Raw genomic sequence first — 22,998 nt, forward strand, 5'->3', positions numbered from 1 at the left:
TTTAAATCTGCACAGCGTAAGTTCAGCTTGAGGATTGACGAGTGGACAAGCGTGCGAAACCGACGTTACATGAACATCCATATATATTATGACGATGGAGAATCTGACAACCTTGGCCTGGTTCGCATTCAGGAATCATGTCCCGCTGAAAAAGTATATGAGCTCGTAAATGCAAAGCTTTCAGACTTCAATATAAAACTACAGTCCGACATCGTGGCTATTACAAGTGATGGTGCCAGTGTCATGATCAAATTTGGGAGACTATCACCAGCGCATCAACAGATTTGCTACAATCACGGCATACATTTGGCGGTCATGGAGGTAATGTACCAGAAACGAAAAGTCGCAAACAGGATATACGATAGTGACGTAAGCGATGGAGACGATTCGGATGATAGAGGCTCCGATGAAAATGAAAACAATGCAGCCAGTACTTCATTTTCCGACATTAATGCGGAAAACCCTTCAGATGACGAGGACGACAATATCGTATTTGTTGCTGACAAGACGGTCACTATAAAGTCAGCATTTGAAATCGTAAAAAAGGTTCGCAAGATAGTTTTGAAAATCAAGAACTCGCCTGTACGGAATGCCATCTTGCAGAATTATGTTAAAGAGGTCGAGAAGAAAGAGCTTTTCTTGCTGTTGGATTGCAAAACACGTTGGAATAGCCTGGAAACTATGCTGGCCAGATACATTTGCATCAGCAAGCATGTTCGTAAGGCGCTCGACACTCTTAATTTAAATTTTATAGCCACTACTGACGCAGAAGAAAAGTATTGCGAGGATATCATAAATGCTCTTAAACCTATACGTGTTGCTGTAGAAGCACTTAGTCGCCAAAATGTGAATTTTCTTGCTGCGGATTCTATTCTCAAATTTTTGTTCACAAAATTGGAGAATCAGCACACCGAATTGGGCAATGAATTCTTATCCAGCCTAAAAAAAAACTTAACAGCTCGTAGATCTAGCCGTTTGTTATCGTCCTTTAAATATTTACACGATCCAGTTAACAGCTCTAGTGACAAATCTGAATTTTTCCACACCTGTTCTAAAACAGAATTGATAAAAGAAGCCGAAAACTACTTGGTTCGTCTATTTTCTACGAGCATTCAAGAAGACCAAGCAGTGTCTAGTTCTGACGATGATGACGTATTTGCAACCAACAACGTCGATGAAGAAGATATGGCGAAACAGCTTGAAAAATACGTTCAGCAATGCTCAAAACCGAAAGCAGACATTGCGCAACATGCGGCGAACCAGATGTTTTCGTCGCTTAGAAACGAGCTAAAACTATATGAAAAAACTGGAGAGAAAACACAAAATGTTGAAAGACTGATCGGGGCTTTTAACACTGTTAAGCCAACAACGACTCAAAATGAGAGGAATTTTTCTACAGCGGGTAATTTTGTGTCCAAAAAGCATACCCGATTGTCAGACGAAGCCATTGACAGTCTGTGTTTTTTAAAACACCATTTTGGGAAATAATGTTTACAATCACTTTTTTCCCCTATTTTAATAAGTATAATCTTGAATTATTTTTGTTTTGAATTTTTTTGTAATTATTTTTGTTTCACTTTTTTGTTTGCAATAATTGAAATAGTAATATTTTCAAATATTTTTTTATGTAATTTATACTTTAATAAAAATAAATAAAAATAATATTTCATGAAATTCATTGCTCTTACACTGGTTTTAGATATTTTTTTTTAATTTTTTGGAATTTTTCCCGAATTTTCGAGAATTCTCGAGAAATCTCAAAAATTATTTTCGGGAAATCCCGCATCTCGAGAATTGAAATTTTCGTTATTTCGGGAAATCCCGATTCTCGAGATTGGGATTTTCTCGGGAAATACCCAACTCTAGCCATGACCGCTGTTGCGTCAGCCAATCAGTTGATTTCTTTCTTTCAAAGTCGCTAGGAGCCGATTAACGATCTGATTTTGGCCACAGCTTCTGATTTTTTATTGATTTAAAGTTTTTCCGTAATCCCTGAGCGTATGAGTGGGGAGGGAACCACATTAGTTTCAATATTCGTGCGTATTATTAAGCTACGATCATAGATAACTGGATGCGAAGCTTTTTTCCTTGAAAGCGCTGTCAAAATGTGCATTTTTTATAGCATTCGTCAGTAATGCCACACCGGAAGAAACATTGAATGAGTATGATTAAAACAAAAATTGAGAATTTTCAGTTTCCCATATCACCTGGATACACCTACATATTTGTATAGTAAAAATCAAAATTCGTTATTTAAATAAAATTATTGAAAATTGAAACACAAAAGTAAACAAATAATAATAAAGTAATGAACACGAAAAAAACAAAAAAAATTAAGAAAAAGTTTTTTCTAATAGCGGTCGCCCCTCGGCAGGCAATGGCAAACCTCCGAGTGTATTTCTGCCATGAAAAAGCTCCTTATAAAAAATATCTGCCGTTCGGAGTCGGCTTGCAACTGTAGGTCCCTCCATTTGTGGAACAACATCAAGACGCACACCACAAATAGGAGGAGGAGCAGGTGCTCGGCCAAACACCCAAAAAGGGTGTACACGCCAATTATATATATATATATAATGAACACGAAAAAATTAAACTAAAAAAATAAATACATCAAATATTGCAATTTATTAATATAACATAAAAAGGGACTAACACAAAAACAAATTTGTGAAATAATAATAATAATAAGTTAAAGCAAAATAAAAATTATAATAACGATTACTGAAGATAACCTTCAATTTTTTATAACTTTAAAAGTAGTTAAGAAAAGTGTTTGTAATTCAAATTCACCATAAAATATAATATTTACATATTAACATCCATAATCCAACGCTTAGTTTTTAATAGAATTACGTATATAAAAAATATATTTAGCAAAGTGTGATTGTATTTGACAGTGCTCTCATAAAAACATTTTATAACGCAAAAAACATATTTTATTTCAACACAAATAATTATAAATATTAATATCGCGACATTTTTCCATTAACGTAAAAACAAACTGTTTTCGTCAGAAAGAGTTTCGCGTCATATTACCCATGGTCACGATGTCGCAGTGGACGGGTGAACAACGTGCGCTCGCAATCGAATCGTATTTCATGACCAATGATTCATGTGCATCTGACGATACCAAAAGTGTACCCGACGTTACGATCGTAAAATAAAATACGCACTTGTTTTCTTTGTAATAGTTATTGAAATAAACTTTATAATTAGTAATATTTTTTGAATTAAGCGTATACCCTATACTGGATTCCACTTTTACCTCACTTCCCCTTAACATTTTCTTTATCAGTCTTCTGAATTAAAAACTTGTCAAAATGAAACTGGCAAGCTATGTTGACATTTAGTTGATGATCCGTTTGGTTCTTTTGATTTGGGCAAGAAGGATAAGAACCTGCGGCGAATGCGAGAAAGGCTTATAGGCCCATCACAATGAGTCCGTTCCATCCGTTCCGGCAACGAATTTGATTGACAGCAAAATAGATTATGGGTATTTGAATCAAAGGCCGTACGTCATGCCGGGCCGCACAAGAACTGCCAACTTTCTACTTTTGCCCTACGGCAAGTGCGGCGAAAATGACAACTCTTTAAGGCAGCTCGAAAATTTAGTGTATTTTCAGGAATTTTTTTTTACAATAAAAAATTAAAAACTATGTACATACAAAAATGAGAATTTTATTTAATTTTAATAATTTAAAAAACGGCCCTCCCGAAAAATTGGACCTGGGCGGTGTTGTCCATTTTGGCTCTGTTATTTATCTGAAACACAAAAACCAAAAAAATTATTAATCAGTATGACTGTAGCTAAGTCCCGCAACTAGAATATAAAAAAAAATTGACAAAATGGCGCGGTTTTGAATTTGGCACTAAAAATCGGGGTTTTTTTTTTCAGTTATTTAATCAAAAAAGTACGAAATAATTGACATAATAATATTTATGATTCTAGTACGGGTAATAGCCATTGATGTTGTGAACAACATATTAAACTTTCAGACGATTCGGTTGAAACCTTTTTCTTTTTTACAGCACCAGGCTGAAAAAGTCGTTTCGAGATAAATGAGTTTAAAGTTTAAGGTACAGGAGCGCGCGGACCGCTCTCTACCTAGTTAATGAGCTGTAGAAGCTATAATATTGGGAATTTACGCATGAAAATTTCATACTATATTCTTACTATATTTTCGGAATATCGAAAAAACAAAAACTCGATTTTTTGAAATATCTAGACCACCGGGTCCCCTTAAATAACAATTTTGTATCGCGCATATTTTTATCGATGGTGTTTTTTATTAATTCAATTTAAATCCAGAAAATAAATGGAATTTATATGAATTGAGTCAATTAAAATGCATCCTTAACTTTTCGAAAAGAGCTTGAAATGAATGTGCGTCCAGATCTCGAAGTTACAGGGCTCGGCACTCCGGCAAGTGTAACCATAAATTTAGTTTAGAAAATTACTTTTATTCCATTCAAAGTACTAAATGTGTAAAAATAATACAAAATTAACAATCAATGTACTTTTGCTCGATGTGACCACCTTTTGTCTTGACTATGGCCTTGAGACGGTCCAGAAACGAATCGCAAGCTGCCCGAATGTGACTTGCAGATATGTTGGTGTACTCGCAGACAAGGCCTTTTTTCAGCTCCTCGAGACTGGTGAATCTTTTAGTTCGGACTTTGCTCTCCAAACTGGCCCAAAGAGAATAATCCAACGGATTCGCGTCTGGTGAATTTGAAAGCCATTGTGTTGACATTATGAAGTTCGGAACATTGTATTTTAGCCATTCTTGGTTCACTCGAGCTTTCTGAGTTGGTGCCGAGTCCTGTTGAAACGCCCATGGTCTGCCACAGAAAAGTTTGTTTGCCCACGGCTTCAAAGCAACCTCCAGAATACTTTCTCGATAAAAATTCTCATTTACCTTGACGCCATGCTCGATGAAAACGATTGGAGAGCACCCATATGCGGTTACAGCGGCCCAAACTCAAAGGACCCGTTGTGACAGCCCTATTAGTGAAAGAATGCAAGCCGGCTTGTTCAACACTGCAATGGTATCATTTTTTGCTTAACTTTAGTTAAACAAAAATAGAATTGGCCACCGCCATATTGCCGGAGCGTCCTATGAAAAATATTGACTATCCTGAAATAACAAACAGTTTTTTCAACGAGCGACCGCAAATCATTTACTTTGCGCCATTCACCCAAATACTCAGGTTTGTTCTGCAAGTAAAAAATATTTTTTAAAACAAGTTTTACTCATGAAAAGCTCACGTAAATCTTAATTTTTCTGAAATATTTTGTCGAAGGTCGTAAAATATAATAGTTTTTATAATTTCGATGGAAAAGCTCTACCGATTTTTTTTGCATGTAGAGCGATGTAACCGAAAGTACATACATACATTGAATCATTACGAGGAATTGTGTTGCATAAATATAATTCCAGTAATTTTCGACACGTGCCACATTAGTTTTCTCCCAAACAAACTGTGTATATATTTTATTTAGTTCAATTACTGCACTTAATTCATTGTGAAAACAATTCATATGCTTTTGCGGTTAGTTATCTCCTAAAAACTATTTAATGATTTATACTAAGGCAAAGGCTATCATGGCACAATGGCTGAGTTGACAACTAATTTGTATGTACATATATGTTGGATGCTGCATAGATAGAAAGTTGAGAGAACTGGTAGTTTAGTTTGTGTCATTTGGAAAATAATAAAATTTGTATTATATCGGAACTTTATAATTTTAAAATCTCACAATACAGATAATTGAATTTGTATTTAAAAGACAAAATATAATAGTTTTACGTACTTTTTACAATATTGACAATATTTTTCACGTACATTTTTTTATGAAAATTATGGTTTCAAAAGGCAAAATGATATTGTTGCGCAGCTCCTCTGCCAGCACTAACGAAAGGCCCCACTGAAAGGTGTGGTTTTCGGTATTCCACAAATGTCTGCAATGCAGCTCTGGGATTTCACCCAAGCGAAAAGTAGGTACAGCAAATACTGTGGCATTCGTGTGTTCTCTTTTCTGCTTTCTTGCACTGGCTTACTCCTAGTCCTTCCATACTCTTCAAAGTGTGTCTGTTCTGAGGACTAAATCCATCTTATGTTTTCCTCCTTTCATACGCATGTTGCACCCTGAGTGACTTGCTGCTGTACGCATAAATTCTCTGATCTTTTCGTCCTTTGTCATCGTGCTGCCGGCAAAAATATTTCCCCCAAGGTTTTGCGGTTAAACTTTGAGGCAATAGATGGCATCTGATCTGTATGTGTGTTTGCGTGTGTACACCAAAGTTCATTGTATAACAAAAGCTTTATAAATCAAGATTTCAAATTTTGTACAAATTTCACAATAATTTTATGAATTTTAAAAAGAGGCCATTAAAATTTTGAGCTTTTTAATCAGCATCTTTAGATGCATCTTCGGTGTATGCAGTTTAAAACGGAATTTTATATAAATAAAGTGCAAGTTTGAAATCGCACTAAAACCACATTGATTTTTGACAATATTTATTGCTGATGTTGCCGATGTTGAACATTTGCTTCCATATAAAAGATTTTCGAAAATGTGTTTTTCCGTTCGTCCATCTGAAACTTGTAACTCTCATTTCCTACGAGTTAATTTGATTCCAAAAAGCCAACCCAAATTAAATTTTAGTAAAACGTGCGCGGACTTATACAAGATGAAGCCCAAAGTAAACAAGACTGGCGTGATTAAAATGTTTTTGATGGCGCCATCTTTTTAATGAGTTAGTGCGTTGTAACTTCCAAACTGACTTCCAGTGAAAGCTTGGTAACATTCGGTTCAGTGGAAGCGAAGTCATTGCGCCTAAAGTGTCAGTATGTTTGAGTCTTCGGTACAAAAATGAGTTTCGAACAAAGAGCTAATATCGAATTTTGTTTTAAAATCGGTAAAACGTTTATCGAAACATTTGAATTGATGAAAAAAGTTTATGGCGATGATTGTCTATCTCGTGCCAGAGTTCATGAGTGGTTTACACGTTTCAGAGTTGGTTGTGAGGATATAAATGACAATGAACATACGGACCGCCCAAAATCAGTAATCACCGAAAATTCTATGGAAAGAGGCCCCAGACGAGCCACCACGTTTGGAGAAGTCAGAAATCAAGTCGATGCTCATTTGTTTTTACGATTCCAAGGGAATTGTTCACAAGGAGCTCGTCCCAACGAGCCAAAACGTCAATGCAATTTCCTATCTTGGCGTTTTGAAGCGTTTGTCGCACTGCATTCGTCGAATTCGCCCTGAATACCGCGAAGAAGGAAGCAGGCGCTTATTGCATGATAACGCACCGTCTCATCGATCGCTCTTGTGACTGATTTTTTTTACTAAAAATCGTATTTAGACCATCAATCACTCGCCGTATCCGCCTGATATGGTTCCCTGTGACTTCTACCTATTCGGAAAATTGCGTTTGGGCATGAAAGGAAAACGTTTTGTGTCCGTAGAGGCCATCCAAAAGGCTTGTACCGACATCCTGAAGAACATTCCGGATTCCGGCCAATGACCTGAAACACTCTTTCGATCGCGTGGAGGGGACCAGGGGGGACTATTTTGAATAAATAAACTCGAAGTTATCAGAACAAAGCTTCTGTCATTTCTATTTTAGCCCAGTCTTGTTTATTTTGGGTTTCACCTTGTAAGTTCGGTCCAGATTGAATTTAGCCTGCCATTTGTTTAATTTTTTTTGTTTTCTCTTCATTTTTATACATTTTTTTCTCATTGAATATACGCACTGCAGAGGGTTGCATGGAGAATGGAACTCCATTTGAATGCAACAATTACTAATGACGCAATTTTTAAATTTCTTTATTTTATGGTAAATTAAGGCCTTAATTGCATAAATTTACTAATTTTTTTAATTTACTATAATAATTTTGCAATTAAAATGCCCAACAAAAATTCAAAATTGTTGAAAATGCCAGCTCAACCCTGACGATATGAAACTAATATTGAATGATTTAAAAAGTCATAACCGAAATCCAGCGAAATTCCTCATAACCGGACACTCACAGCCGCAGTGTTTTTATTGATAAAAAATTGTCATTTATTTAATATGTTGTACGGATTTATGAATATTTAACAATGTATATTATGAATGCAAACGTACATACGAGTATTATGATTAAATATGTAGATAAAGTACATTGTACAATACCACTTGTTTATTGTTGTTGCTTACTTTGTATATGCCTACATACAAACTCTTATACGAAACACTTTGAAGCTTGCTGATTCTAAAACCGCTATCAATACAACTTGGCTCAAATATATTAATAATACTCGAATCTGCATTTTAAATAAACTAAAATTTTATGATGCGTGCTCAAGGTTGATCATTTTTATGGGGCGCAAGTTTGGGGTGTCGACGAATACGATTATTAAAAAATTATATTTTTGACGCCAAATACTCCGAATCATATGATTCACATCGAAACAGATTTGCTAATGCAATATCTACAATACTTACACTCCGAGCACATTTGTACTTTACTTTATATATATATATATTATATATATAATTGGCGCGTACACCCTTTTTGGGTGTTTGGCTGAGCTCCTGCTCCTCTTCCTATTTGTGGTGTGCGTCTTGATGTTGCTCCTCAAATGAAGGGACCTACGGTTTCAAGCCGACTCCGAACGGCAGATATTTTTATGAGGAGCTGTTTTTCTTAATTTTGGTGTTTTCACCGAGATTTGAACCAACGTTCTCTCTGTGAATTCCGAATGGTAATCACGCACCAACCCATTCGGCTACGGCGGCCGCCGCTGCTTTACTTTGTCTTGCGGTATTTTATGCTGCCTTCCTTGATGAGGATACTGTACGCCTCTGCGCTCATTGGGGAAAAAAGTTGGAGAAGCATTAGTGAGATATGTTAAGTAAGAGACTCCAACTGGCAAGAGGAAATATTTCAAGGGGTTATATACTTTGTGTTGGACTAAAAAATTGAACATTTTTTTATGGTATATTCTAAAATTTAAAAAATCATAAAGATCGGAGCACGTTATACAGACCGTGGAAGCGCGCGACCTTTCTTGGAACGAGAAGTGGAAGTGAAGTCGTTTTTTTTGAAAATAACCGTCGCGGTGATCATTATTTATCAAAAATTATTTGACCGATTTGCATAAACTTTTTTTTAATTATTCGAAGTTACAACCTCGAGAAACTGAACGGTTCACTTTTTATAAATATTTGCATAGTTCGCTGGAATTAATTTTTTTTTGGTAAATAACCGTTCAGATTCACTAAAAACATTTTTCTACAATAACCATTTAATTTTTTTGTTTTCAGTTGAGCTGCTCATGCGCTACCACGATCACCGCAAGCCTCTTCGAAAAAACGGCGTTTCGGGGGAGGGGCGATATCAACAATAAATAATAACATTTTTTTTAATAAAAACACCAAAATGTATTCTTCGAGAGTTACCCTTCAGTATGATATATGCCTCATTTGAATAAAAGTTCTAAAACATATTTAAAAACAATTATGACAATCGTCCATTTTTTTCGGGCTCAGAAGGTATATAACCACTTAAACTAACCTAAATGCGAGACCTTTGAAAAATGAACTTTCTACCGCCTTTACAGTTTGTAACTTGGGTGTCCCTGAGAACATTCAACATGTCATAGGCATCCGACCAGTTTATAAAAATTTTCGTTGAGAGTTTTGTTTTTTTTGGTGAAAAGGTGTTAGTTAATATTAAAATATCGGAAATGGCTGTGATTATAGAGCTTCGTATAAATATTTATCCTGCTGTCTCAAATATAGGGAAATCATTTGATCATATTTATGCGTACTGTAGTTTTAGTAATTTTTGCATTTTATAATAAAACATTTGAACCTGAATCCCTTGAATTAAAAAGGAAGAAAAATGTGCCATTGTGTGCCACGTATTTTAAATCATTCCGACTGACAACATATCAATGTTATAGTCGTACGTTCTACTATTTAGTTATAAGTACAGTAGGTTCTGTTTTTATGCGGCTTTTTTTTATGAGGTTTTGAAATAGTGCGGTTTTTTTTTAAATTACAAAATGCATGTCGACCTATCGGGAATTGTACATATAAACAAGATTCTAAACCAGCTAAGCAAAAATTCATCACAGATTACATCAGAAATGCTAACCCTACAAGTATGAAACCGCCTGCATCACCATCCAGATCAGACGTGTACATTTCCTAAAGTGACGAAAGTGATTTTACGCCAAATCCTAAACGAACGCGCAACATGTGGGTATTGTCTGATTCTATTTCTGACTTAAATTTATTTTTCGATTCTGACGTTTCTTAAATAAAGATATAATTTTCAAAAATACAATATTTTGTTTATGCGATTTTATTTAATTATTTCAGATTCATGGAACGTATCTATAGTTATAATATTGGACTAGTGCCATTTTTTATGCGATTTTATTACATTATTTCAGATTTATGCGGTTTTAGCATTTGAAACGTATCTATAGTTGTACTATAGAACTAGTAGCTTTTTTTATGCTGTTTTTTTATGCTGTTTCTTGCGGAACGTATCTACCGCATAAAAACAGAACCTACTGTACATAAGTACCCATTGTATTGTATGTATATATAAATGTAATTATCTTTTTTAAAACAAAGAACATGAGTACTATATAACTACACTACTACTTTGATGGAAACAATTTTGTGATAGTTGATTGCTTTTGATTTCCAAAATGGCTCCCTATTTTAGATGTGTTGAAAAGCCACAAAGTCAGTTTTGGCAAACAAGTTTTTATGCTTCATCGTATGGTGTCATGGGCTCACTTATTTCTTCATTACATTCTTCATTCTTCTTTCTACTTCGGAATCACTTATGTATGTCCATCATAACGCTTTTTTCTTCAAATTGTATATCTCTGTTTATTGTTGTCTTCAGTGCAGACATTTTGGGCTTTTCGGACAAAACTGTCCAAATCATTCGCCAATTCGAGTCCTTCCTGAAATTTAGGATAGTTTGTCAGTGAAGTGTCGTTTGCTGGATCAGAATCGGGAATGCTTTCAGAAATTTCCGAAAATTTTGCTTTACAGAAGTAGTTTTAAATTGTTGTTGTTTCCACTTTATTCCAAGATGTTTTGATGAAATACACAGCTTGAAGTACATTAATAGAGGTTGACCGCTCCTAGACTGAGCTTGTAGTGTCAATTTTAAATAGCAAACAGTTTAAAAGTAAGCTTCCATAAACAAGTCGTGGATTACACCTCGATGAAGGGGATGTATTTCCGGCGTTGTGTTTGGAGGGGAAAAAGAAGGGTTATTTTAGTCAAGTTTAATTCCCTTTGATGAGAAGCGAAAACGGGAGCATTTTTCATTTTTGTGGTTTCATACTTCTTTTTTGCTTGGGATTTTTTTTAGGTCTGCCCGTTTATGACGGATTTTTTTTAATAAAATGGTTTGAAACATATTGTTCGCGTCCGGTTATCATACGGTCTGGCTATTGGGGATGATATTTTAGGGAAAAATTAAGGGAAAATCTGTGGGCACGAAATTTGTGCGTTTATAAGGACTGTCTGAAAGAGGCATTTTACTGTAATTTAAAAAATCTGATTAAAATACAATTTTTTCTAAATTAAAAGGAAATTATATTGCACAAAAAAATAAAAATAAAAAACAAATAGCTATACGATTTTTAGTGACACATTGTATGAGTGAACATTTTTTATTAATTTTTTTGTTTTAAAACTTTAATTGAAATTTTTGAAATTGAAATTCGAATAGGTCGAGCCAAGGAGCACCAAGAGATTAGGTGGCTCCTAAAACACTCAGGCTACACCCATTGTATTTAGAGCTCTGGAAAGGGGGTAGATCGTGAAGGAGGGAAGGAGAAAAGTATCAGAGAAAGAGATAGGAAAGAATAGAGACAGAGATAAAAGTAGTTAGTCCTGTCAGATTTTTCAGATTCTTTGGCAAATCTGTAAATTTTCTCCAGTTTTAGAGAACGAATATTACTCATTCTCACGCCATCGGAACCCAAAACTCGTAGTCTGGCTCTAGCAAAGGCAGGATACTCACAGAGAAAGTGCTCAGTGCTATCGGCCTCCTCCAAGCACGACAGGCACATCAGGTCCTCAATGATTCCAGTGGTGGTCATATGCTGACCCCATGGGTTGTGCCCTGTAATAATACCGACCATCGACCGAACGCCTTTCCTTCCATGTTTTAGTAGAAAGTTTGACAGTTTTGTCTTCGGACTTATCACAAAACACTTTGCAGTCGCTGATCCAATTCATGGGAGAACCGCTGATCCATGGTTGGCCAATTCATCGGCAATTTCGTTTCCTTGAACACCGGAGTGTCCTGGAACCCATATAAGTACAAGCCTGTTCTCTCTTGCGACAGAATTAAGTTTCTTTATAATTTATTTCTTAATAATAATTTGTAATAATTTAATTCTTAATTTTATCCAGAATGCTCTATTTTGATGATACATAAAAGAAAGTAGGTTTCGATAACATGGCAAAAGGACATATTCTTTATAAATTGTTGTTTTCAAACTTTACACAATTTAATTATTAATTTCAGCCACAGTGCTCTATTTCGACAATAAATTAAAAAAAGGGAAGTTTACAAAAACATAAAAAAAAATCCTGTACGAGTTTTAGTAACCCTCACTGTATGTAAGAACATTTTTTACAAATTGTTGCTTTCAAACTTTACATAATTTAATTTTTAATTCCTTTCAAAGTGCAATATTTTTCAATAATGAGAAATATGTATATAATTTTTCACACTAATTTGTCACTAATATTTAAATATCTACATGTAAGTCATCATCATTATTTATTTACTGAAATATTTATATATATAATAAATGCACACAACAAGTTGCAAGTTTCTTTTCGAGCGTGTGTTTCGAATTTTGCCCATACTTTTTTCGTCTCTTATTAATCATACTTTGTGTGTTTTATTTATCCACTAGCAAACACGGCCCCCTTCGCTGGGCACACTAAAATAGAATAGATATGGTTTAGAACAGAAAATATATGCTTTTCATATTATTTATTTCTTTATTCTTTATTCAAGCGCTTTGGCATTAACAATATTTTTTGTTTTTCTATTTGTTTTTGAGTAAATATAAAATATAAATTGAAAATCAGGAAAAAAGAAGATTGTTTTTAAATTTCAAATCAACGCATATGATCATCCATGAATTTTTCGTTTCAATTTATATGTTTTATTAAGCATTGGAGCTTTTTTAACCATTATCCATTTATATTTTTCAAAAAAAAAAAACGAAAAAAATTTTTTTTCCACGAACACATAATTTCATTCGGATTTCACATTAAATTCTCAAATTTCGTAAGAAATTATTCACTGTTCCAAAATCCACTCCAAAAAAATTCACAAACAATTTTTACATGTTGCACTTACTTTTTCCTTATGGCATCCAAATCAGAAAGAAATATTGACACATTGTAACTCACACTGTCAATTTGACAGTTCAGTTCCGCCCCAAGCGTTAAAAAAGTAAGCGACATTATGGCTGGTTCAAAAGAACGATGTACCCGTTGCCAGTGCTCCGAATTACAACCACATTTTACGAAACCCATTTTCAATAATTACTTAACAATGTGCGTAAGTTTGGTTTAATTCGGTGCAAAGACACGGCGGGTCCACGTTTTGGCATATATTTCGAGACCCTAGTCATCAATAGGTATGAAAATTACCCCGTATTAAAGCACTTATCAACAGCTTTCATTTGATACCCATATTGTACATACACAACCAAAGGTTACCCGGGTCCACGTTTTGACCTATATCCCGAGACCCTAGTCACGTAGCGGCATGAAAAATACTTTGTACTAAAGTAGTCACCAACAGCTTTCATTTGATACCCATATTGTACATACACGTCCGAAGGTTACCCGGGTCCACGGTTTGACCTATATCTCGGGACCCTATCTACCAATAGGTATTCAAACTATACGGAAATCATCTTCAATACCTACTTAACAATGTGTGTAAGTTTGGTTTAATTCGGTTCAAAGACACGGCGAGTCCACGTTTTGGCATATATTTCGAGACCCTAGTCATCAATAGGTATGAAAATTACCCCGTATTAAAGCACTTATCAACAGCTTTCATTTGATACCCATATTGTACATATACAACCAAAGGTTACCCGGGTCCACGTTTTGACCTATATCTCGAGACCCCAGTCACAGAGCGGCATGAAAAATACTCTGGACCAAAGCATTCACCAACAGCTTCCATTTGATACCCATATTGTACATACACAACCAAAGGTTACTCGGGTCCACGTTTTGACCTATATCTCGAGACCCCAGTCACAGAGCGGCATGAAAAATACTCTGGACTAAAGCATTCACCAACAGCTTCCATTTGATACCCATATTGTACATACACATCCGAAGGTTACCCGGGTCCACGTTTTGACCTATATCTCGAGCCCTATTTCCAAAATAAAATATAATCCATGTTACTCGTGGATGATGTAGCTTTCGAATGGTGAAAGAATTTTTAAAATCGGTCCAGTAGTTTTTGAGCCTATTCGTAACAAACAAACAAACAAAGTTTTCCTCTTTATAATATTAGTATAGATAAACATTGTCGTAGCGGTCGCATGCGCCGACTGACTTTCGTATTTATTATATATCTACGTGGATATGGAAATACATATTTACGTATAAATATATATATAATGCTTGTTTTCAAGTGTACAGACATACGTTGGATACCGTTACCGTACCTTTTTACCCTATGGCTTTGTTGTTGAGCTCGTCATTATTGGTGATAATACATTTTCCGTTTACTGAAATTGTGTTCAAAAGGCAAACAAAGAATTAAACAAATATAAGTTCATATGTGTGTGCACAAAAATGTATGTGTGCATGGGCGGGTGGATTTCTTGTAGTTATTTTTATTGTGTTTCCTGTGATAATGTATTTTTTTAATAAAATTCATTTATATATAAGGAGTAATGTAGTTCATTAAATATGCCGTTGTTTATCGCGCACCAACAGACACATACATCCATACATATTTATAAATACTTTCTTGTTTATGCCAAGATATGAGTTTCAAATTGAAATTAGGATAGTATCGAAAAAAATACGTTATCAGAAGCAGTTATATCTGTAGAATTTGCTGAATGGGGGCAGTGCTTCTGTATCTGTTCACCAGGGGCTAAATAGCATATGATGCGATGCCATATTGCCTGATTTCTCGTGGCTGCATTTTGACTTTTTTTATTAGATGGATGGTGCCAAGGCACATTTAACAGGTTGCAGTGGTAGAGCAACAAAACAACGAAAAAAACGAACATTCTGCAAGACTCTCATCATGCCCGTGCTAACGAATGGCGCAGAAGCTTGGACGATGACAATATCCAATGAGGCGCGTCACTTGGAGTGTTTGAGAGAAAGATTCTGCGGAAGATTTTTGGACCTTTGCACGTTGGTGACGGCGAATATCGCGGGCGTTGAAATAGTGAGCTGTAAGAGCTTTACGACGGCATAGACATAGCGCAGCGAATAAAGATCCAGCAGCTTCGTTGATTGGGTCATGTCGTTCCAATAGATACAAACGCTCTGGCTCTGAAAATATTCGATGCGGTACCAGTTGGTGGTAGTAGAGGAAGATCTCCTCTGCGTTGGAAAGATCAGGTGGAGAAGGACTTAACTTCACTTGGTGTGTCCAATTGGTTCCGGTTAACCCGAGAAAAAAACGACTGCCTTGCTTTGATAAACTCGGCCAATCTTGCGTAAGCGCTTATCGCGCCAATCAAGATGAAGAATAATTGGCAATGTATTTTTTTTTTTTGGTTTGGTCTCTAGAATGTAACTTTAACAAAATTTGACAATTTGATAATTTTGATGGATGTGACTTTTTTCAGGATTAAAATAATTTCAGGCTCCTATTATGGTAGTTCTTTAGAAGTCGTCGACTTGGAATCTTCTCAGTTGATTTGTTTTCGCGAGATTAATATTAAAATATGTTGGTCCCAGTTTCATAAAGAGGTGGCATTTAGAGTTCGTCTCAAACACCTTACTTAGAACAATTCAAGAAGAACCCAGTGGTCGCATCCGGTTCTTCCAAGTTTTAAGCTTTGTGCTTCCTGAATCGTTATAGATTTATTCTTAAAAGTATTGTCCATTCAGGTAGCTGGCTACCACTTTTTCCCAATTGTTTTGCTACGAAACGACTTCGCATCTTTTTAAACGGTTCATGAATCGACCCAATTTTTGGCTATTTTGTAAGAACGGAAGTTCTGTATCTAGGGAAGGGAAGGTACCAATCACAGTTGTTTTGAACCTTTTTCAATTTTTATATGATTGGGGCAGGTAACAGCTGCCTCACTATTTGTAAAACCAAGCATTTCCCTTTATTTTTCCAGTGTCGCTAACCTGTCTTTTCAAGAGTTTCAATCCTTTGTCGTTTTCGAATGAATAATTTCGCAAGTAGCGCTCTGGCTGATTCCAAGTTCTTTACTACTGCTCCCATTACATATTGCACTTTTTTTACTACTGCTCCGAGCTATTGACAGTAATAAACGTCTTTATTTTGAGCTTTGGCTTGGCTTTCACTCTGTCTGAAACATAAAATTCGCAAATGAAACTAAACCAAATTAAATGAAAGACGGAACGTTCAGACAAATAGAACATCAGCTATTTTGAAACTTCTCTGGGCTCTGCTCACTCGACGAAAAATTTGCATAAGAAAGTAACAACAAAGTTTTCGATCAAGAGTTGCCGCTAACGAGTATGGTAAACTGGTATAATTCATTATTTTCAATGCTACCAACTCTCTTCCAAGAGAGCTTCATTAGACCGCGTTCATACAGGTAGACTTTTGTTGTTTCTACATTATGAATTCTCTTTTGGTGTTGCTCGTCGTGTTCACACACCTTGCAATTGTTAGTTTTTAGTTTGCAGTCAACAACAGCATTGAGAAGAACGAGAAGTCGAAGGGACTTGACTGAGTACGAGCTCCACAAGTAACGACTTGAAGCAACAAATATTTCCTTGTATTAATGCGGTCTAATTTTTGGCAGCTATTTTCTAGTGCTACCAACACAAGTTTATTTATACCAGCTGCTAAATCTATTCGCTGCTTGCTAACGCGTGGCGAATCGAAGACGGCTATTGTTCCATAAAGTAACTTGGATTTTGCTTATTCTTAACAAGCCGCATTTTGATCTTGCAGATTATAGACAAGAAAAGGAAGCCATCTGCCGTCAACACATATTTACATACACCTGTAAATGAACACTCACATCCGTCGTACATTGTAAAGTAAAGTCTGCGCAGAACCAAAGAACATTCCATCAGTGGCGAAGGCAAAGCAGATGCTTTATGCCGTGTGGAAATTTGAAAAATTAGCAGGCACTAACACACACGCGGATAGATCGACATAAAACGTGCAGACTTGGGCTTGGCAGCAAGAGCAAACCAGAATAAGTTAACGTTGCAGCACAATGACATCTCGGTAAGTAGAGAGAACAGCTTATTACGCACATAATGCATACATTTCAAATATTTCTTTATATACATACATTGCAGCTGCGCAAACTTGGGTACATAGCGCTCGTTTGCTGGAAGAACGTCATAATTCAAAAACCAGTTTTTCCTGCCTAAGTGTGCTACGATCACGTGGTGGTGGGGTGTAAAAAATTCATAGTGGCATCTATTAATATTAGTTTGGGGGAAAAGAAATCCATTATTGTTGTGTAAATGGTTTAAAACTGTTTTACGGCCGATCTTTAGCACCTAGGCGATGCTAAGACTAACTCACATGTCGTCCAACTTAGATTATTTCTGTGATTTTATCGACATTTTCGGCATTTTCGACATTATCGACATTATTTTTAGGATCAAAAATCATTGAGCGGAATCGACGAAAGCAAAATTGCACATAATTAGGTGCTACAGTATCGGCACCATAAACACCATTCAAAATTTCAGCGGCCTGGATTGCATTTTCGCATTTTCGCCATTATTAAGAAAAACTGTAAAATGTATCGACTTTTCTCTTTGTTGACTTTCATTGTTAACACCCTGTAATGCACAGCTAAATGGAACAAACAAAAAAACATACACTCTGTAACTCACAGCTAACTGGAACAAACAAAAAACAGACACCCTGTAACTCACAGCTAACTAGAACAAACAAAAAACAGCAAAGGAATTTTTTTAGTGTGAAATGTCATCTTGACAACTAGCATAAACTTTAAATGGTTTGATCGATATTTTACGAGATATCGATCACTACAGCCATCTACCGAGAAAATAACGGATTTATTTTTCCCCAAACCAATATTATCTTGTTCACAGAAAAGATGTCTTCATTTTTACTTGGAAAGTTATAGGAAATTGAAAATTTTAAATGCGTTTTGCCCGAGTTTTTGATTTTTTGAGTTATGATGGTTTTCCAGCAAACGTGGGGTATATACCATGTGCATGTGTATGTATGTACATACATCACCAATTGTGGTAAAATAATTTTTATAATATCTGAAAAACAATTTTCATCGTTATCACACGTATAATTCCACAAATTTTTATTGAAAAATGCTAGACACTGCCAGCTTTTGTTTGCACTGTTCTGGAGTCTGCTGTCCTTATTCTATTAGTCTATTATTCTATTTTTCTCATTTTATCAAGTCATTCTAATGTCAAACATTGGTTTTCCCCGTCCAATTGTAGGTTGGATCGTCTCTTCATATTGCTCGAGTCTGGCTCATCAGCGGTAACGCGTCGTGCTGCAGCGAAACAAATTGGGGAAGTGCAGAAATTATACCCTCACGAATTGCATGCACTACTCAATCGCTTAATCGGTTACTTGCACAGCACCTCGTGGGATACTCGAATTGCTGCTTCACAAGCCGTCGAGGCGATATTGCAAAATGTACCCGCTTGGAAGCCGGAATTATATGCGGCCATAAAGCGAGAGTCCATTAAAAAGGAGAAGGAGGGGGATAATGACTCGGCGGTGGCTTCTATTACGGGTGGTGGCGGTGAGGAAGATAGTTGTCAGTCGGTGGCCACCAATGCTACAACATCCAGCGAGCACAGTAGTAGTCGAGATGTTCAGCAACAGCAGCAGCGTGAACGTTTGTTATCGTTTGCGGAATTCGATTTGGAGCAAATATTGCATAAAGGCGCACGTCTTATCGGTTCTGAGGGCATTGAATTTGACATGAATGAAGCGGAGGTGGTGACGACGTCTTCGACTGGTGGCAATGCAAATGCAAATGTCACTGCTGCAGAGCGGTTGAGTCGACAGCGAGCGTTGCTCAATGAGAAATTGGGCTTGACGCAGGCATCCAAGTTAGGTGTGAATTTAATGGATATGATAACCGATGAAGATGTAATGTTGACTGGCACCGGTAACACTTACAACGCCAACGAGGAGAAGGTATGGGGAGGTAGTGGCACGTGCTGTCAAATTCAAATAATCATAAAGCTTTATCTTTGTATTAAGTGCGCATTTAAGTACTATCGAATCTGATTCCGAAATTGAAACTACCCATTTACGCAGTCAGATTAAAACTGATTTAAGGCAACCTTGACATTTAGATGTTATGAAAGAAAGGTGTAACTGGCAATTAGTCGCCAGTAGTAGACACTAGATTAGGTTAGATTGAAGCCGTTGTCCACAGCGAGACATGCTCAGGTTCATAGATCAATGGGATATCGCGTGGGGAACTTTTCCTTCTCACCTAAAACCAGTGTGTACGTTTAAAAAATTTTAAAAGATCCCCGATTTCTACAGAACTAAGATCTTCCAATTTATAAGACAACAACAAACGCTCCGGCTTTGAAAGTATTCGATGCGGTACCAGCTGGTGCTAGCAGAGGAAGAGTAAGGCCTCCTCTGCGTTGGAAAGATCAGGTGGAGAAGGAGAAGGTGCGTAATCGTCTCTTCCTTATTCCTGCAGAAGTCATGTGTTTACATACCCATCCTCTCGGCGTGCCTGCTAAGACTGTGCTTACCTCGGTCCAATTAGTTTTATTCCTTCTTTTCCTTGTCGGCGTCCAGTTTTGTTAGCACTTCGTACAAAAATAACAGAAGTGCACAACACAGGTTGTGAATTTAAGTTTAAGTTTCCCATGGTAGCTGGTTTTACGTAGTGGAATAACTCGGGAGTTTTATCCGGCCAAGAGCTACCGCCACAGTAAACTAGCCCTGCTTAGTGCGTCTGCTCCTCACTCCTCGTCTATCGTCACAGGAGCAGCTCTACGCAGCAAGGCTGTTTCAAACACTTTTTCTTAGATCCTGCATCGAGCTTAGCCCTGGACACGAAGTCTATTTCTGCTGCCTTTGCGAAGGAAGGTTCCACTTGCATTCAATTTTGGAAGGATGCAATCGGTGCAACACCCACCACCTTCTCAGGCCTTAAGATTGATGGGGAGTGGCCGCATGCTGCTTTTGCCATAAGGCGCCCTATACTGCACGCAATACGCCGGTGCCTCCCTTAAGCACCTCAATCGGAACCTCTACGGCTCCCGTAGCTCATTAGAGCAGCATCAGTCCCTTTGACTTTCACATTGGTAGATTAATACAAGAAAGTAGATTTATTCAAAAATACTTCCTTTATGTAGTGGATAATTATTATATTTGACCGAAAATAAACAGATATTTAATTTCTCATATGTTTTTCTATCGCCTTGATATCTCTTCGATAGGTGCCCGTTGAGGATATACTCAATATCAAGCCCAATTCAAATCTAATTCCTTCCAATGGGCAACAGCTAAGTTGCCGCGAAATGAATCGTGCCAAGCGTAAAGCGCGACAAAATGTGAATACCACAACGAGCAGCGGTGGTGGTGTCAGTGCGAGCGTCAATAGTCTGAGTCGTAGCAATAGCAGCACCAGCAGCTCTACTGTAACCTGCAAAAATGGCGCCAGTATGGGCGATGAACCGGAACGCAAAAAATTGAAAACAGATGCGCTGCAGCGACAGGAAGTTTTCTATACCTTGAATGGTGAGTGTATATTTCTACTTATTTTTTAATTTTTTACTAATTCGCTTGAGCGGTTTCTAGATCCTGTTCCGGATGCCACTGGCATGTGGGTTGATGCTGTCAATTGGCCTTTGGAAAATTTTTGTGCGCGCTTATATGTCGATCTCTTCAATCCCCGATGGGAAGTACGCCACGGTGCAGCGACAGCGTTGCGTGAGCTTATTAATAATCACGCCAATGGTGCTGGCAAAGTAATTGGTATGAGCCGTGAAGAGATGCACCAACATCATAATCTCTGGATGGAAGATGCTGCCTTACGACTTTTGTGTGTACTCTGCTTGGATCGTTTCGGTGACTTCGTATCCGATCAGGTGGTGGCACCAGTGCGTGAAACATGCGCCCAGGTGTTGGGCACAATCGTCAAGGAAATGCATGCAGAGCAAGTGCATCAGATTGTCAAGCTATTGGTAAAATTGCTGAAGCAAAAGGAATGGGAGGTGCGCCATGGCGGCCTCTTGGGCTTGAAGTATGTTTTTGTGGTACGTGAGGATCTGTTGCCGGTATATGTGCCGCAAACAATAAATGACATATTGCTGGCTTTGTTCGATGCGGTGGACGATGTGGGTGCTGTGGCCGCTTCGACTCTGATACCAATTGCAACGTGGCTACAAAAATTGTTGAATCCAGTTCAGGTGTCGTCGATTGTGAAGATGCTGTGGGATCTGCTGCTAGATCAGGACGAGTTGACGAGCGCATGCAATAGCTTCATGGGACTATTAGCAGCTATATTGTGTTTGCCGAGAGCTGGATTTTGGATACAGTGAGTGTTTTGTGACCTGATTCTCAATTCTATTATATTTCATTTTCGCTTTTAATTCTCTTGAAGAATGGAACCAATGTCTACGCTAGTACCGCGACTCTGGCCTTTCCTCTCGCATAGCACCAGTTCGGTGCGCAAGTCCACTTTACAGACGCTCATAACTCTTACCAACTGTAACCTGAATAAGGAGAAAATTGAAGACATGACGCTTGCTGGTCCCACCACAAGCACACAATTTAGCACGACCGCCAATAATAATGGCAACGTGGACAGTGTGGTAAACCAAGGCACAATAAATGCTGCAAGCTCTGCGATTGGCATTAATTTCGATTCAAAGAAATTGAACTTGAATTTAGGCGTCATCGATTGGCAGTGGAAACTTTTGCAGGACGCCCTACGCTTTATTTACGAACGTATTCTAGTCGAACCTCAGGCAGATATTCAGGAGATGTCAACTGTAGTATGGAGAAATCTTTTGTGCAATGCCGATTTGGGAGCGCTGTTGCATGCGGCTTGTCCGGTCGTGTCGTCGTGGATATGTTTAGCCATGCAGCCTGCACGACTCGCCTTCGATTCATCCATATTAATACACACTTCCACTATACCGCATGGCGCATCAAACTCATCAGCGGATGGAAACTCTGCAGTAGCATCACGTCGACGGTCACAACGCAATGCTGACGATTTGGGCGACAATTCGCTGAGTAGTACAGTACCCCAAAGATATTTCCTAGGAGGCAATGAGGCAACACCACAGGATGTGCGTGAGCGAAATGTGGTGCGTGCGCGTGTAACGGCAGCACGAGTGTTGGGCGCGCTGTCCAAGTATCTGGTGCAGCCGGCACCAGGTGTGCCATACACGCCAAATATGGAGTCGCCCATGGATTGCTATACAAAAGTGTTGTTGGGGCATTTAAATTCACGCTCGGCAGTGCAGCGAATTGTGTGCGGTAAGTTGCAGTTAAAAAATGGCTTTGAAAAATTGCTTAAATCTTCAAGCATAAATCTTAAATCTTCCTTCACAGGTCTGGTCATTGCCTTCTGGGCGCAAATAGATCCCTCCATGCGCTTAGCTGCACCCAAGCTGGCCGAGAAATTGTGCGCATGTGCCATGGAGTATGTCTACTATGACGAGGTAGCCGTTTCATTTACCAGGTAAGCTGCTTGGCGTTAAAAGCAAATCGAGACTACTTTCATTTTTT

General features: G+C 37.5%; 1 protein-coding gene across 1 annotated transcript in view; it reads left to right on the forward strand.

The window, feature by feature from the left end:
- The window catches only part of LOC129241188 (TATA-binding protein-associated factor 172), a 37,916-nt gene that overhangs the window by 10,717 nt on the left and 4,201 nt on the right, over positions 1 to 22,998 (forward strand). The window contains exons 2-7 of the mRNA XM_054877400.1: positions 17,215 to 17,496; positions 18,714 to 19,425; positions 20,697 to 20,997; positions 21,058 to 21,796; positions 21,863 to 22,746; positions 22,822 to 22,951. Of these exons, the coding sequence (XP_054733375.1) occupies positions 17,486 to 17,496; positions 18,714 to 19,425; positions 20,697 to 20,997; positions 21,058 to 21,796; positions 21,863 to 22,746; positions 22,822 to 22,951 (2,777 nt within the window). The 5' untranslated portion in view covers positions 17,215 to 17,485. The remainder of the gene's footprint in view (positions 1 to 17,214; positions 17,497 to 18,713; positions 19,426 to 20,696; positions 20,998 to 21,057; positions 21,797 to 21,862; positions 22,747 to 22,821; positions 22,952 to 22,998) is intronic.

The sequence above is a fragment of the Anastrepha obliqua genome, chromosome 1, assembly GCF_027943255.1.
Source record: "Anastrepha obliqua isolate idAnaObli1 chromosome 1, idAnaObli1_1.0, whole genome shotgun sequence".
NCBI classification, from domain to species: domain Eukaryota; kingdom Metazoa; phylum Arthropoda; class Insecta; order Diptera; family Tephritidae; genus Anastrepha; species Anastrepha obliqua.